At 24.8% G+C, this 12739-nt stretch overlaps 1 protein-coding gene across 1 annotated transcript; it reads right to left on the bottom strand.

Annotated features, from left to right (window-relative positions):
* Nucleotides 1–1642: 1642 nt before the first annotated feature.
* LOC129612937 (skin secretory protein xP2-like) lies at nt 1643–12508 on the bottom strand. Its single transcript, XM_055526790.1, has 3 exons — nt 12461–12508; nt 4065–4856; nt 1643–2251 (listed from the first exon to the last, which is right to left on the bottom strand). The coding sequence occupies exons 1-3, from the start codon at nt 12506–12508 to the stop codon at nt 1643–1645; spliced, it is 1449 nt and encodes a 482-aa protein (XP_055382765.1).
* Between the last annotated feature and the right edge of the window lie 231 nt (nt 12509–12739).

The raw sequence follows: 12739 nt of genomic DNA on the forward strand, positions 1-12739 counted from the left end.
ATTTTTGCTACAGTTTAACTGCAGTGTTACGATCATAGTAAAATTTTAAAAAAGACTGTATATATTGTAAAAAAAATGCAAAGTAGTTTAAATATTTTGGATCACTGTATCGGCAGTTGAAAACAAATAGATGTGAAATTAACTAATTTTGTTTCCAAGGATTTCCAAAAACATATTGGCTAGTTATATTGAAATATTTAATCTGACAAGAAAATGCTAAAAAAATTGTTTGGCCTGATAAAATTTTTTATTGAATAATTTTGGCAATACTGTTTTTGACATTTATGTATTAAAAAGTAGTATTTCTTTGCTACACTTTTTTTTGTTACTGCGTTGTTGAAGCCCATTGTTAGCAATACGAAACTTGCTACATTGTATAAATTTTTTATTCTACAGTATGAATCACAGATACAATGTAGTACTACATTAATATGTACCCCTAAATATCCCTGACATTTTGGATGTGAGTGATATTTAGTAGTATTTCAAGAAATGAAAACTGGTACAAGACGTTTAATGATCAATGCGTGGATATTTTATGATATTTTCGTGGCCATACTTAGGGCAATAGAAAAATTATTAATTGAATTATTAAATTTATCAAATTTTTTTTATTTATTTAGTGATAATATTGTTAACTGTCATTGCATTTATACAATAGGTTGTCAATTATTATAAAATAATTCAATATTAATTATTTAATCTCAAAATTAATAAGAGAGAGAAAAATTTTGATAACTTAATTAATCAATTAAATTTAATTATAACCATAATCAAATTAAGTTTGTTTGCACATTAATCTCTTGTTTTGTACTAAACACCTATACCCTATTATAGAAGGTTCATTTGTTATAGCCGAAAAAGAGTTGTAACTTAATTTAATACTCAAGTTTATTTGTTTCATTTAAATTTGCAATGTTTGGATGGGAGGTTTTTGGAAGACACAATGGCTTTGAAATTTTTGTTTAAATCCGATTCTCGTATAAGTCAGTGTTCTGCCCGAAATAAGAATAATGTAAGATGTTATTATAGATTTTATAGAAAATTTAAGAAATCTATTTCATCTCTTTTTTATAAATGCTTTAATTTTGTTTCCAACATTGGAATTTTTCATATTTTCGATACATTTCATTTTTTTTTAATGAAAAATCGAAATTCTATTGTTTCAGTATAAGCTTATTGTTTTGTTAATTATAATCCCCAAAATGCACTGATTATTTCAATGTTAATCTTTGATTTTTAAAATTCTCTTTATGGTAGTTGACCATCACTGCACAGTATATTTAAATAAAGATATTCCATTTTTGCTTCATCAATCATAATGGGATAGTCTTTGCTGATAGTCTGTTCAGTATAAATGAATTTTATAGTTAATTGATGAAAATAAGAAGAAAATAAATTTTGTTTAAAATTTGATTCTATTATATTTACAATAAATTTTTTTTTAGTTACAATTTTTTGGAATTCGTTACTTTTTTTTTTTACATTTTACATAAACATATATAATATATACATATATACAAGTATTATTATTTTATATCTCATTTGAATCACATTGATTATCAATGTGTTTTTTCAAGAGACTGTCATTTGGTATTTAAAATGGAACTAAATAAAACGTAGTCAGATTTAAATCAGTTATCTAATGTCTGTAACGTCTGTAGGCTTTTTTGACAGCACGGTAACGGTATCCATCATTGTGTAATTGACCTTGAGATTCAATGGCAACTGGAGCTGGTGCTGGAGCTGGAGCATGGTGTACTGGAGCTGGAGCATGATGTACTGGTGCTGGAGCATGATGTACTGGAGCTGGAGCATGATGTACTGGTGCTGGAGCTGGGGCTGGAGCTGCAGGTGGTAAGTATTCTTGTTGTGGTGCTGCTACTGGAGCTGCGGCATGATGTACTGGAGCTGGGGCAGCATGATGTACTGGTGCTGGGGCATGGTGTACTGGAGCTGGAGCATGATGTACTGGAGCTGGAGCATGGTGTACTGGTGCTGGGGCATGATGTACTGGAGCTGGAGCATGGTGTACTGGTGCTGGAGCTGGGGCATGATGTACTACTGGTGCTGGTGCTGGGGCTGATGCTGCTGGTGGTAAATATTCTTGTTGTGGTGGTGGTGGTGGTGGAGGTGGTGCAGAGTGTACTGGTGGTGGTGGTGGTGGTGCTGGTGCTGGTGGAGCTGGTGGATGATAATCATATTGAGCTGATGCTACAGCTAATGTGGCAAGTGCGACCAAGATGAATTTCTATAAAATATAAAAATGTTCACGTTATTTCAAATGTACGTATGAAAGTATCCTTTAAGCCTTTAAGGCGGTGATAATAATAATCCATGTTTTTGTATATAAAATGGTGTTTAAAAGTTAAGAAAAATCTTAATTACCATTTTAGATTTCTTTTGGTTTTTTGTTTTTTGTTAAAGTGTTTACTAAAGCTCAGAGCGCTAGAAACTGATGTCAAAACGTTAGAATTATTTGGTATTTATACCCAAAAAGTAACTTCTTTTTAATTTAAAATTAAAATATAAAAATCATAAAAAATAATGAATTCACTTAAAGCGTAGCTGGTGTAACTTATGTTTTCTTAATTGTTTTTATTTTTTCGTTTTGTTTTTGTTTTAATTTTGGTTTTTATCTCGTTTTTCATATAGGCAGACTTACTAAATTCAAATTTTTTTTTAATATATTCCATTCTATTGCCGGTTAAATATATTGGAAGATCTTAAAATACTTCATTAATATTTAAAGAGTTTTTTTATTTTATTTTATTTCTTATTTGAATTTAAGTTTTCTTATTAAATTTCTGTTAAATCATAATAAAGCAGAATGACAAATAGCAACAAATAAGAAAATTTTCATATTTAACTGGTCTGAAAAGAAGTATTAAAAATTTTTTTTAATTTCTGTATAGATTTTGATCACAAAAATTTAAAATTAATTTTATAAATTAATTTCAACTAAATCAATAAAAAAATTATATGATTAACATTTCAATATCCTCCTTAATTTAGTATATAATTTGAATAAAGAATAATAATGATGCTAAATAACTAATGCAGAATTTTTACTTGCTTGGTATTCAATTGTTGGTATAAGTTAATTAAAGAGGCAGCAAATTTAAATTCTTGTACGAAAAAATTAGAACTATTGAAATTTCCCAATTTAGAATTAATTTTTTTTTTTTTCAATTTAAAATTAATTTGATTGCTTATGAGTATGCTTATGTAAGATGCAAACTGCCCTGCAATTAAATTGATTCTTACATCTGCATTAAGGCATTCGAACGTAAAATATAGTAACATATGCAGATGTTTAATTTTCAATGCAAATTATGAATTGTTCAGGGTTTAATATCAAAGAAATTTGATGATTTTGATGAAGATGTAGTGGTTTTGTTAAGAAAACAAGAGTTATTAAAAATTCGGTTTTCCGCGATAATTCAAGCATAGAAAACTAAAAAGTGTGCATTTTTAGGAGTTGTGTAAGTCACATATAGGGAAAATATTTTGAATTTTTTATTTTACTTCCTATTCGATTTCCATCATAGATATTTTTCTTTTCAACCCAACTCAAAATTATTGTGTAAATCTTAATTTAAAATATCTTGCACGCCACTGCAATTTTCTTGGTCTCTTTTCATTTTTTGCTTAACTTCTTATGTTAAAATAAAATTTCTTATATTAAAATTTTACACTTGAAAAACATGTGCTCTTTTGTTTCCAAACTTCTTATTTTTTTCTTTCGACTAGCTTTTCTCCTGGTATACAACAGATTTTGTTCCTAATTTTTTATTAGGTACAAGAAAAATGCTCTTTCAAAAGTGCTTCCTTTTTAATGGGTTCTTAAAGAGTTAAAAAAACTTTTTCCAAAATAAAATACAATTATTTTTTTTTTCTCGACTATATACACATAGAACATTCATATTTATTTTATTTTTAACTGAAATCACATTAATTATGAATTTATAATGATATGACAGTCATAAATTTGGCGTATTCATTATTAAACATAAACAAAAAAAATTTACAAAGTCAGTTTCCTAGTGTCTGTAACGTCTTACTTTTTTGACAGCACGATAATGATAACCATCTTCGAATAATTGTCCTTGACCATCACCACCTGAGAATCCACCGCTTGAGGCACCACCACTGAATCCAGCTGAGCTACCACCGAAACTTCCGCTTGAAACACCACCACCGAATCCACCGCTTGATACACCACCACCGAATCCGGAACTACCACCACCGAAACCGCCGCTAAATCCACCGCTTGAATGGCTTACAGCTGGTGCTGAATAGTGAACTGCTGGTGCTGGTGCTGGGGCATGATATACTGGAGCTGGTGCTGGAGCATGATGAACAACTGGTGCTGGGGCATGGTATACTGGTGCTGGGGCTGGTGCTCTATGTACTACTGGTGCTGATGCAGCAGGTGGTAAATATTCTTGTGATGGTGCACGATGTACAACTGGAGCTGGTGCTGGTGCATGATATACTGGAGCTGGAGCATGATGTACTACTGGTGCTGGTGCTCTATGTACAACTGGTGCTGGGGCATGATGTACAACTGGTGCTGGAGCATGATAAACTGGAGCAGGTGCTGGGGCATGGTATACTGGTGCGGGAGCTGGTGCTCTATGTACAACTGGTGCTGGTGCTCTGTGTACAACTGGTGCTGGAGCATGATATACTGGGGCAGGTGCTGGAGCTGATTGTGCTGGTGGTAAATATTCAGCAGATGGAGCAGGAGCATGATAAACTGGAGCTGAGGCAGTAGCTACAGGTGCTGGTGGATGATAATCATATTGGGCAGATGCAACAGCAAGTGTTGCTAATGCTACTATTATAAATTTCTATATAAAAAATAGAAAGAAATACATGTATAATATCCAATATTAAAAGAATAATCCTTGAATTTTTGAATTTTTTTGTTTAAACTATAATAATTTAATCCTTTTCTTGTTTTTTGTCTAATTACCATTTTGTGTTTTTTGTATGTTGTTTACTAAAGCTCAGAACGCTAGAAACTGATATCTAATTCATAGGATCATTTCATATTTATACCCAAATGCATTTTTTTTTTGTGTGAAAGAAAATAAAAAGAATAATAAATAAAATAAATCCAAGAAACAATAATTCATATAAATTATAGTGATAGTTATTGATATAATTATATATATATATATATATATATAGATAAATTGATTAAATGGTTAATAAAAAGCTGGATTCTTCTCATTTATTGGCTATGAGATTTTTTTTTCTTTATTAAAAATGCTTTTGTGCTTTTTCGTTTTTGTTATGGTTCTGTTTTATTTTGACAATATTTATTGCATAGTGCTAAAAATAAAAAGAAAAGAAGAAGAAGAAGAAGACAAAAATAATTCACAATGGTTAAAATTAACTTTGAATTAATAATAAAATGGACACTTTATAACTAATCACCGGACACCGGATCACTTTCGCACTATTTTTTTAACTAACATTTTTAATTTTTCCTTGTATTCAATTTATATTTATTATGATTATTTTTAATGCCCAAAAACTGTAAAATTTTATTTTTTTTTAACTAACATAACATTATTTTTATATTTTTTTATGTTATTTTTGTGTATTTTTGTATGACAGAAAAATAATTGATATTGATTTGTGGCTTTTTTCTCACGCTATGATTTTTTTTTTTGTATTTATTTTTTAAATTGTTCTAACTTTAAAATTTTTTGGTAAAAAGAAATTTTAGTCTTTATTAGCATTTTATAAAGTGTTGTTGTAAGATAATTTTTAATCGGATATATTTCTTTTTTTATAAATAATTAAATAAAGCTTGAAAATTTAAATATTGTGGCGCCATCATTAAAAATTCAATAAATTAGTAGAGAAAATTTCAATTGTTTGTATATACTAGTACGATTTCGAATAATTTAGTGATGTCCTTACAAAAAAAATTCAGTTTAATTTTTTGAATATTTTAATTTGAAAAGTAAATTTCTTATTAAATAAATTCAAATCTAAATTAAGTAATTTCTCTTATATCTATATTGAAATTAAATTTTTACATAAATTTGAACAATTCGGAAAATATTTGAACAAATATTTTTAATTATTTATTATATTTTCAAAATATTTTTATATAATTTTCAAAATATTAAAATAATTATAATTTATTTAATTAATTTTAAAGTCAAAATATCATTTTATTATTAAATATTAAATATAAATATAAATTTTGCACTGATCCTTTAATATTAAATATAATTTTTTTCTCAATTTTAAATACAAGTTTAATGTATATATATATATATGAAATTATGCTTCGTATAAATAAAATATTAAGATAATTAAGGTTTTTTTTATTATCATAATTAACACATTTATTATCTTCCACAAATATAATAAATTCATCCATTATGTTCTAAGTTTATCTTTTATTTTTGAATTATTAAATATTAAATTTATTTTAATTCAGGTTTATAGTTTTTCATTCAAAATATAGCGGTATCTATTAAATTAATAGCCTTCTTTTAATAACAAGTATTAAATAATACGCAATGATCATAAAATGAATATAATAAAAAAAAATTTTGAATTTTTTAATATTTTAAATGTTTAAATAATTTTTGTTTTTCCAATATTTTTCAAAATTCTATTTCTAATCGAATAATTCTAATTTTGATTGCATATTTCTGTATTCAATATAAATATTTTGGTATTCTTGTTTTCATAATTGCGTTAACAATATTATTAATATTTAAATATTATTATTAAATTGGAATTATGAAAGTTATATTTAATATAAACTATTCACAGTAATTTATGGTTCTAACAATTAAATTATTTGTTTTTGAAAAATTTTAATTATTTGATTTAAATAATTAGCTGACAAGGCTCAAAATAATTATTTCTATATCAGTTATTAAAATTCAAAATAATTATTAAATATAATATTAAACTAAATTTCTATTTCAAATTATTTTAAGTGATTCTCATGAAATATACCTACTTACTATTTTTGATTAGTTTCATTAACATTTTAAAGAGTAAAAATAATCAGAATATTATATTGAGTATGATGACAGATGACAATGATAATTTAGAAAACCTTTTAATAAAGAGAAATTCACAATATAATAATAGCACAATATAATTTTAAATTAAGTATAAACCATATAAATTTAATTATATTTATGAAAATTTTTTAGAATTATTATAAAAATTCTTAGATTTATAAAAATTACTAAAAATGTTCTTTAATGTTAATTTGCATTTACTAAATTTGATTACAATACTCCAATGAATGCTAATGACAAATAGAATTGATAGCAAAAAATTACTCATATGTAAATTAGAAAGCGTCACCTGTTTGCGAAAAATTGCATTTAATAAGTATTTTTTCTCTTCATATACTATTATGCAATTATAATATTTAAAGTCAATATTGAATTAAAATTTTAATATTGAAAAATTAAAACGCGTTTTGTGAAATTTTTGAATAAATTTTATAAAAAAAATAAAGGCATATTTTAATAAAATGACATTTTTTATTAACAGAACATGACATTAAATAATTATAAAAAATATAAAATTTATAAAAAAATAAAAATGAATCATAGTTTTTTTTTTGTTTTATTGGTTTTTGTTCCGTATTTCCTCTTAAATTTAATATTGAATTTTTGACAACATTTTACTTTCAATTTATTGATGTAGATTTTTCAAGTTTTTTAATAAATTTTTTAATTTTTTTTTTCGAACATGTACGTTTTAAAAATCAAATTTACATAATATTTTCAATTCAAGATTTTGATTAATATTTTTTTTTTTTAAATTTTATACTATACGAAACGAGTATAAAAAATGTTAATTTTTTTTTTAATTTTGAAATATCACTTTCGTTTTCCAGTATAATAATTATATAACATGTGTGTGCCTAAAAATTTACAATGGCTATTGACATAAAAATAAATTATGCTAGTTCTTATTGTAAAGAATTTTATGTTTTTGTTTTAAAAATTTGATAAATTATCTAGAAATTTATGCTTGTTTAACCTGTAACAATAACAATAAAATGAAATTTTTGATTTACGATATGAAAAAAAATTTTTTTTTTATTAATAACTTTAAAATTTTAAAAATAAATTATACATATTCAAACTTATAATGAAAAATATTATTAATTATTCATCTTGCATAAAATATATTTTAATATTTTTTTACTAAATTATTCATTATAATTAGAATATGTAAATAAATAATAGTTTTTGTTTTTAATTTTTTAATATTTAAATTAAGAATATTCAGTGAGAATTATAAAAGTTTTTGTTATATAAGAGATGTGATAAAACTTATCAATATTTATATAATTATTTGTTATTATACATTGTCTTATGAATAATTATTAATAAATTATATAAAATTATATCTGTATAGTTTTCATTAAAAACACCTAAACTAAATCAAATATCAAGTAAATGTCTCGAATTTTCTGGCAATTACGGAAAAATATTTTGAAATACTTGACATGGCGTTCACACTATATAAATAATTTTCACATTAAATAGTAATTTTAACCCTAATTTAACTCAAATGGTATATTGTAACAATGGCCTACTATTATTTTAGTTACTAAGAATTTTACTCTTTAACAAAATCGGTAGATATTCAATGTGTGACGGAAAAACTAATTAATAAAAAGAAAACCAAATTTTGTTGTCATACGCAGGTGATGGCAGTTTATGAACCGTATGTAATAAAATTAGAATATAATAAAAATGAACCGCAAATTGTAATAAAATTAGAATTTATTTTTAATAAAGTTGGATTTTAATAATTTTTTTATTTTTTTTTAAATTAAATTAAAATATGAATTATATAATGACAAATGAATACTTTAATAAACAAGAAATGCTTAAAAAATATAAATTTTTCACAATGATTTTATTAAGATTTCAAAAATTCAAATAAAGGGGACGCCACTGAAATTTGTATTAAATGTCATTTATATTTCGTATACAAAAATTAATATAAACTTGTTTGCAAATTTATATTAATAATCGCATAGTATTAATTATTATTAGAAAAAAAAATATATTTAATTATCTTAAATATTATAATTATTATAAATCTTTTGAACCAGTTTGTTTATAAAATTAATTATTTGCTATTTTAATTTTTAAATATTTTTGCAAAAATATATTCTGTATAATATTTTTTTTTTTTGTTTCTATGCAAAATAATTTAACTCATATTTTTCTTATTAAATAAACATTTTTAATCAATGAACTCATAAAATATTTAAAATATTACAAATATTTGTATAAAATTTTCATGAATGTGAAGTTTAATATATTGTACGATACTTTAAGAAAATTACATGATAAGTGTTACTTAAAAGTTCTATGAAAAATTCTAGGTACAAGCTATGTGAACGAATTACCAGAAGGCTACAAGATAACTATCATAAACAAGACATTCGGTAGAGAGTTAACCTGGATGGTTTCAGAATTAAGAGCAGGGTGTATTGAAAAATGATAATAATGAAATTTAAAGAAATGGAGAGGAATTCCTTTTAAATTTGGGATTTAGATCATCAATATTCAAATATTGTTTTAGGTACTAATTGCCATAAAAATTCATTAATTTTATGTCATTATATATACGTATCGAACGTGACTCGTGTATTTTTTCTGTGATTCCGTTTAAATTTGATAGGGGTGTGTAAACAGCCGCATATTGTTTCTTATGAAAAAACTAGATCGTCATTGAATCTTTTTGGTCATAATCCGTGAACAATATTTTTTGTTGTCTCAACTGTATTTTCTTTAACAAAATATTGTTTAACCGGAGAAGTATATAATTAAAAATGTTAAAAAAATGTTTTTTTTTTTGTATAAAATCACCGTCCGATCAAATTACCCGCCATTTATAATTTAAATTACCGTTCTTATTCTATTATATAATATTTTTTGATTTTAAATTTAATTAAGTTCTAACAAAAAAAAAAAAATTTGTGTTTTTTTTTTTTTAATATTTAATTTTATTTTTTTAAATGACAGTAGATATAATTTAATTAACCATCCAAATTTTTTAAAATCAAGAATGGCAAAAAATAATTTTTTGTATTTTGGTTTTGAATTTTTTGTTTTTTGTGCAAAAATGAAAGTAAAAATAAATTTATTATAAAATCTTTAATTAATTAATTCCTCTTTTTTTTTCAAAACCGTAAATAAAATTTTTAGTCATCACCTAAACTCAAATTCGGAAAAAAATAATTTAAATAAATAATGAATGCTTTAGAAAAAGAACAACTTATCAGCAGCTATTAATTAAATTTTTGTGGGAAAAAATTAATACAAAAAGGTTATAACAATTAATAAAAAAAAAAGACAATAAGAAAATTTTAAATACAAATTTTAGAAAGAAGTGATTTTAGATCAAAAACTTTTCTTATTTACTTAAAAATTAAAAAAAAAAAGGTTAAAAATAATTTCTATAATAATAATCAAAAAGCATTGATGTGCTAAATTTGAATTTTCGTTTGCGACTCAATTTAAACAATGCCATTTTATGGATAAGGGACAGAAAAATTTCAATCATATTGAAGATTATTATAAAAATGAGGGGCTGCATTGAAATACTTTAAGAACTTCAATATTTCCAAAATATCGTTCGGAAATCGGAATTGCTGACTTCGTTTTATTCGGAGTTATTCGGAATTCGAAAAACCAATTAAAATGTATTTCGTTTATCACATTCATTTTTCTAGGATTGAATTATTCAAATTTTGCTACTGTTGCCTAAAGATTTTGCCTTCATTCTACGAAAACTGTGTCGTTTCAAAAATTAGTATCTATTTATTCCGGATGAAGTCAATTATTTTCATATACTCGGAATTGCAAAAGCTTATTTGTTTTATTTTGAATAGCGAAATTTTGTCTTCATTTGGAAATTTAATCTTCATTTATAATGATTTCAATACGAGTGTGTTAGTAGAAATACCGTGCATAATGTGAGAATTTTTAATTCAGAAATGTTTATAGAACAACCAGTTGCAAAGTTTTAAATGAAAATTTCAAACATTTCAAATTTTTTTTCACGATTTATAAAATTTTAATCGGCACATATGCTTCCTAAAAGTCAAATCTGTTCTATCAAATCGATTTCCTGTAATTTTTCCTTATGGTTCAAGTTTTTTTATGTATAATTTACCCGGAATCGTAATTCCGTTTCAAATTGACTAATCTATTGCACTTCCATGATATAAACGTGAATTTATCTATTGATTTATTAATAAAGTCTAAATATCAATAAAATAAATGACTAAATGTCAATTATTGCAATTCATTTAACAAGTTTTCATACATACTTCTTAAGTTCAATCATGAATTAAAACGTGTTAAATTTTGTATTAACTTTTTATTAAATAATTTTTAAATATTTAATAAATAAATTTTATTTTGAATTCAAACTCAAATGTACACATAATATCAAATATGTTATAAAATAAACTTTTTTCTATTCATTAATTTTTGTAATAATTTTGTTTAATATGACCTCATTCTAGTACGTCATCGTAAAAATCTTGTTTTACAACAAAATCCAAAGATACAAAAAAATGGCAAATGTAATTTATTAAAGAAAAACGTGTGTTTTTACAAAGTAAAAAGCCAAAAATCTAATAATAAAATTTAAATTTTTTTTTTTTTAATTTTATTTACTACTCAATTCGCCGGTTTATACAATTTGAATGGCGTTTTGTTGTAGGGAAACAATACCCAATACCTATATACTAATATATTATACATAATGCCTAATACACTATATTGATAAACTATAAATTAAACATTAAAAACTGGTTATATGTGTGTATGTACATATGTATTGTATATAAGTTGAATAAGAATAAAGAAGACCAACCGGCGTCTTAAAATTTGAAAACAAAAATCGAAAAGAAAAGTGAAGCTTTTAATGTTAAAAAAAAATTTACGATGGTAATCATGCTAATGATTTGAGATTTTGTTAAGAATTAAATGAAGAGTTCAAAAATATAAAAAAGAAGAGCAGAAAAAAGAAGCTTGATCAAAACTTTCTTATGTAAAAGCATAAAAAACATACTTGCAAACAAATTAAGTATTCCTTGAAATTACTTTTCTAATTTGTTGGAATTTGAACTAATGTTTTCATATTTTTAGTTCCATGTTGGAAGTCATCCGTTTTCAATTGATGTGGGAGTTTTTTGGAATAGTGGCCATAGCATGGTGTCATATGTTTTAAGCGTTCTAATTATGAACAGATTGGATCACAAAATTAAATATTTTATTAAACGAAAAGTCTTAGATGATCTCACCTACATAGACTCCAAATTAATACAAACAAAACTCAGTCTCTAAAAATTAATAGCCAAAACACGGGCCAATTCAAGATAAATAATACAATAATAGAAAATGTAAATAAATTCAATTACCCAGGTAGTATAATTAATTACTACGCAGTGAAGTACAGAACAGGGCATCTTGAATAGAATCAGGCTGGCTAAAGCAGCATTTGGAGGAATCTGGGCATCGACCTGCCTGAGTAGAAAAACCAAATTAAAACTGTTCTGGAGTTGCATAAATACTGCTGTATGGGACTTGGCACGCAAATCAGGCTAGCATTAATAGTGTTCCGGTATTCATAAATAAGTGCCTCTGAAAGATATGCCGATCCGGTGCTAAGCTGTGGGAGCTGGCAGGTGAAGAGCCTA

The sequence above is a fragment of the Condylostylus longicornis genome, unplaced genomic scaffold, assembly GCF_029603195.1.
Source record: "Condylostylus longicornis isolate FDR11 unplaced genomic scaffold, ASM2960319v2 ptg000079l, whole genome shotgun sequence".
In the NCBI taxonomy this organism is placed as follows: domain Eukaryota; kingdom Metazoa; phylum Arthropoda; class Insecta; order Diptera; family Dolichopodidae; genus Condylostylus; species Condylostylus longicornis.

What these genes read in the sequence shown, in the direction of transcription:
- LOC129612937 (XM_055526790.1), bottom strand. Translation starts at nt 12,508, where the DNA reads ATGCCCTGTTCTGTACTTCACTGCGTAGTAATTAATTATACTACCTGG. An exon ending in TAATTAATTATACTACCTGG is followed by an intron (nt 4,857 to 12,460) that starts GTAATTGAATTT and finishes TTTTTTATATAG; the next exon opens with AAATTTATAATAGTAGCATT. An exon ending in ATTATCGTGCTGTCAAAAAA is followed by an intron (nt 2,252 to 4,064) that starts GTAAGACGTTAC and finishes TATATTTTATAG; the next exon opens with AAATTCATCTTGGTCGCACT.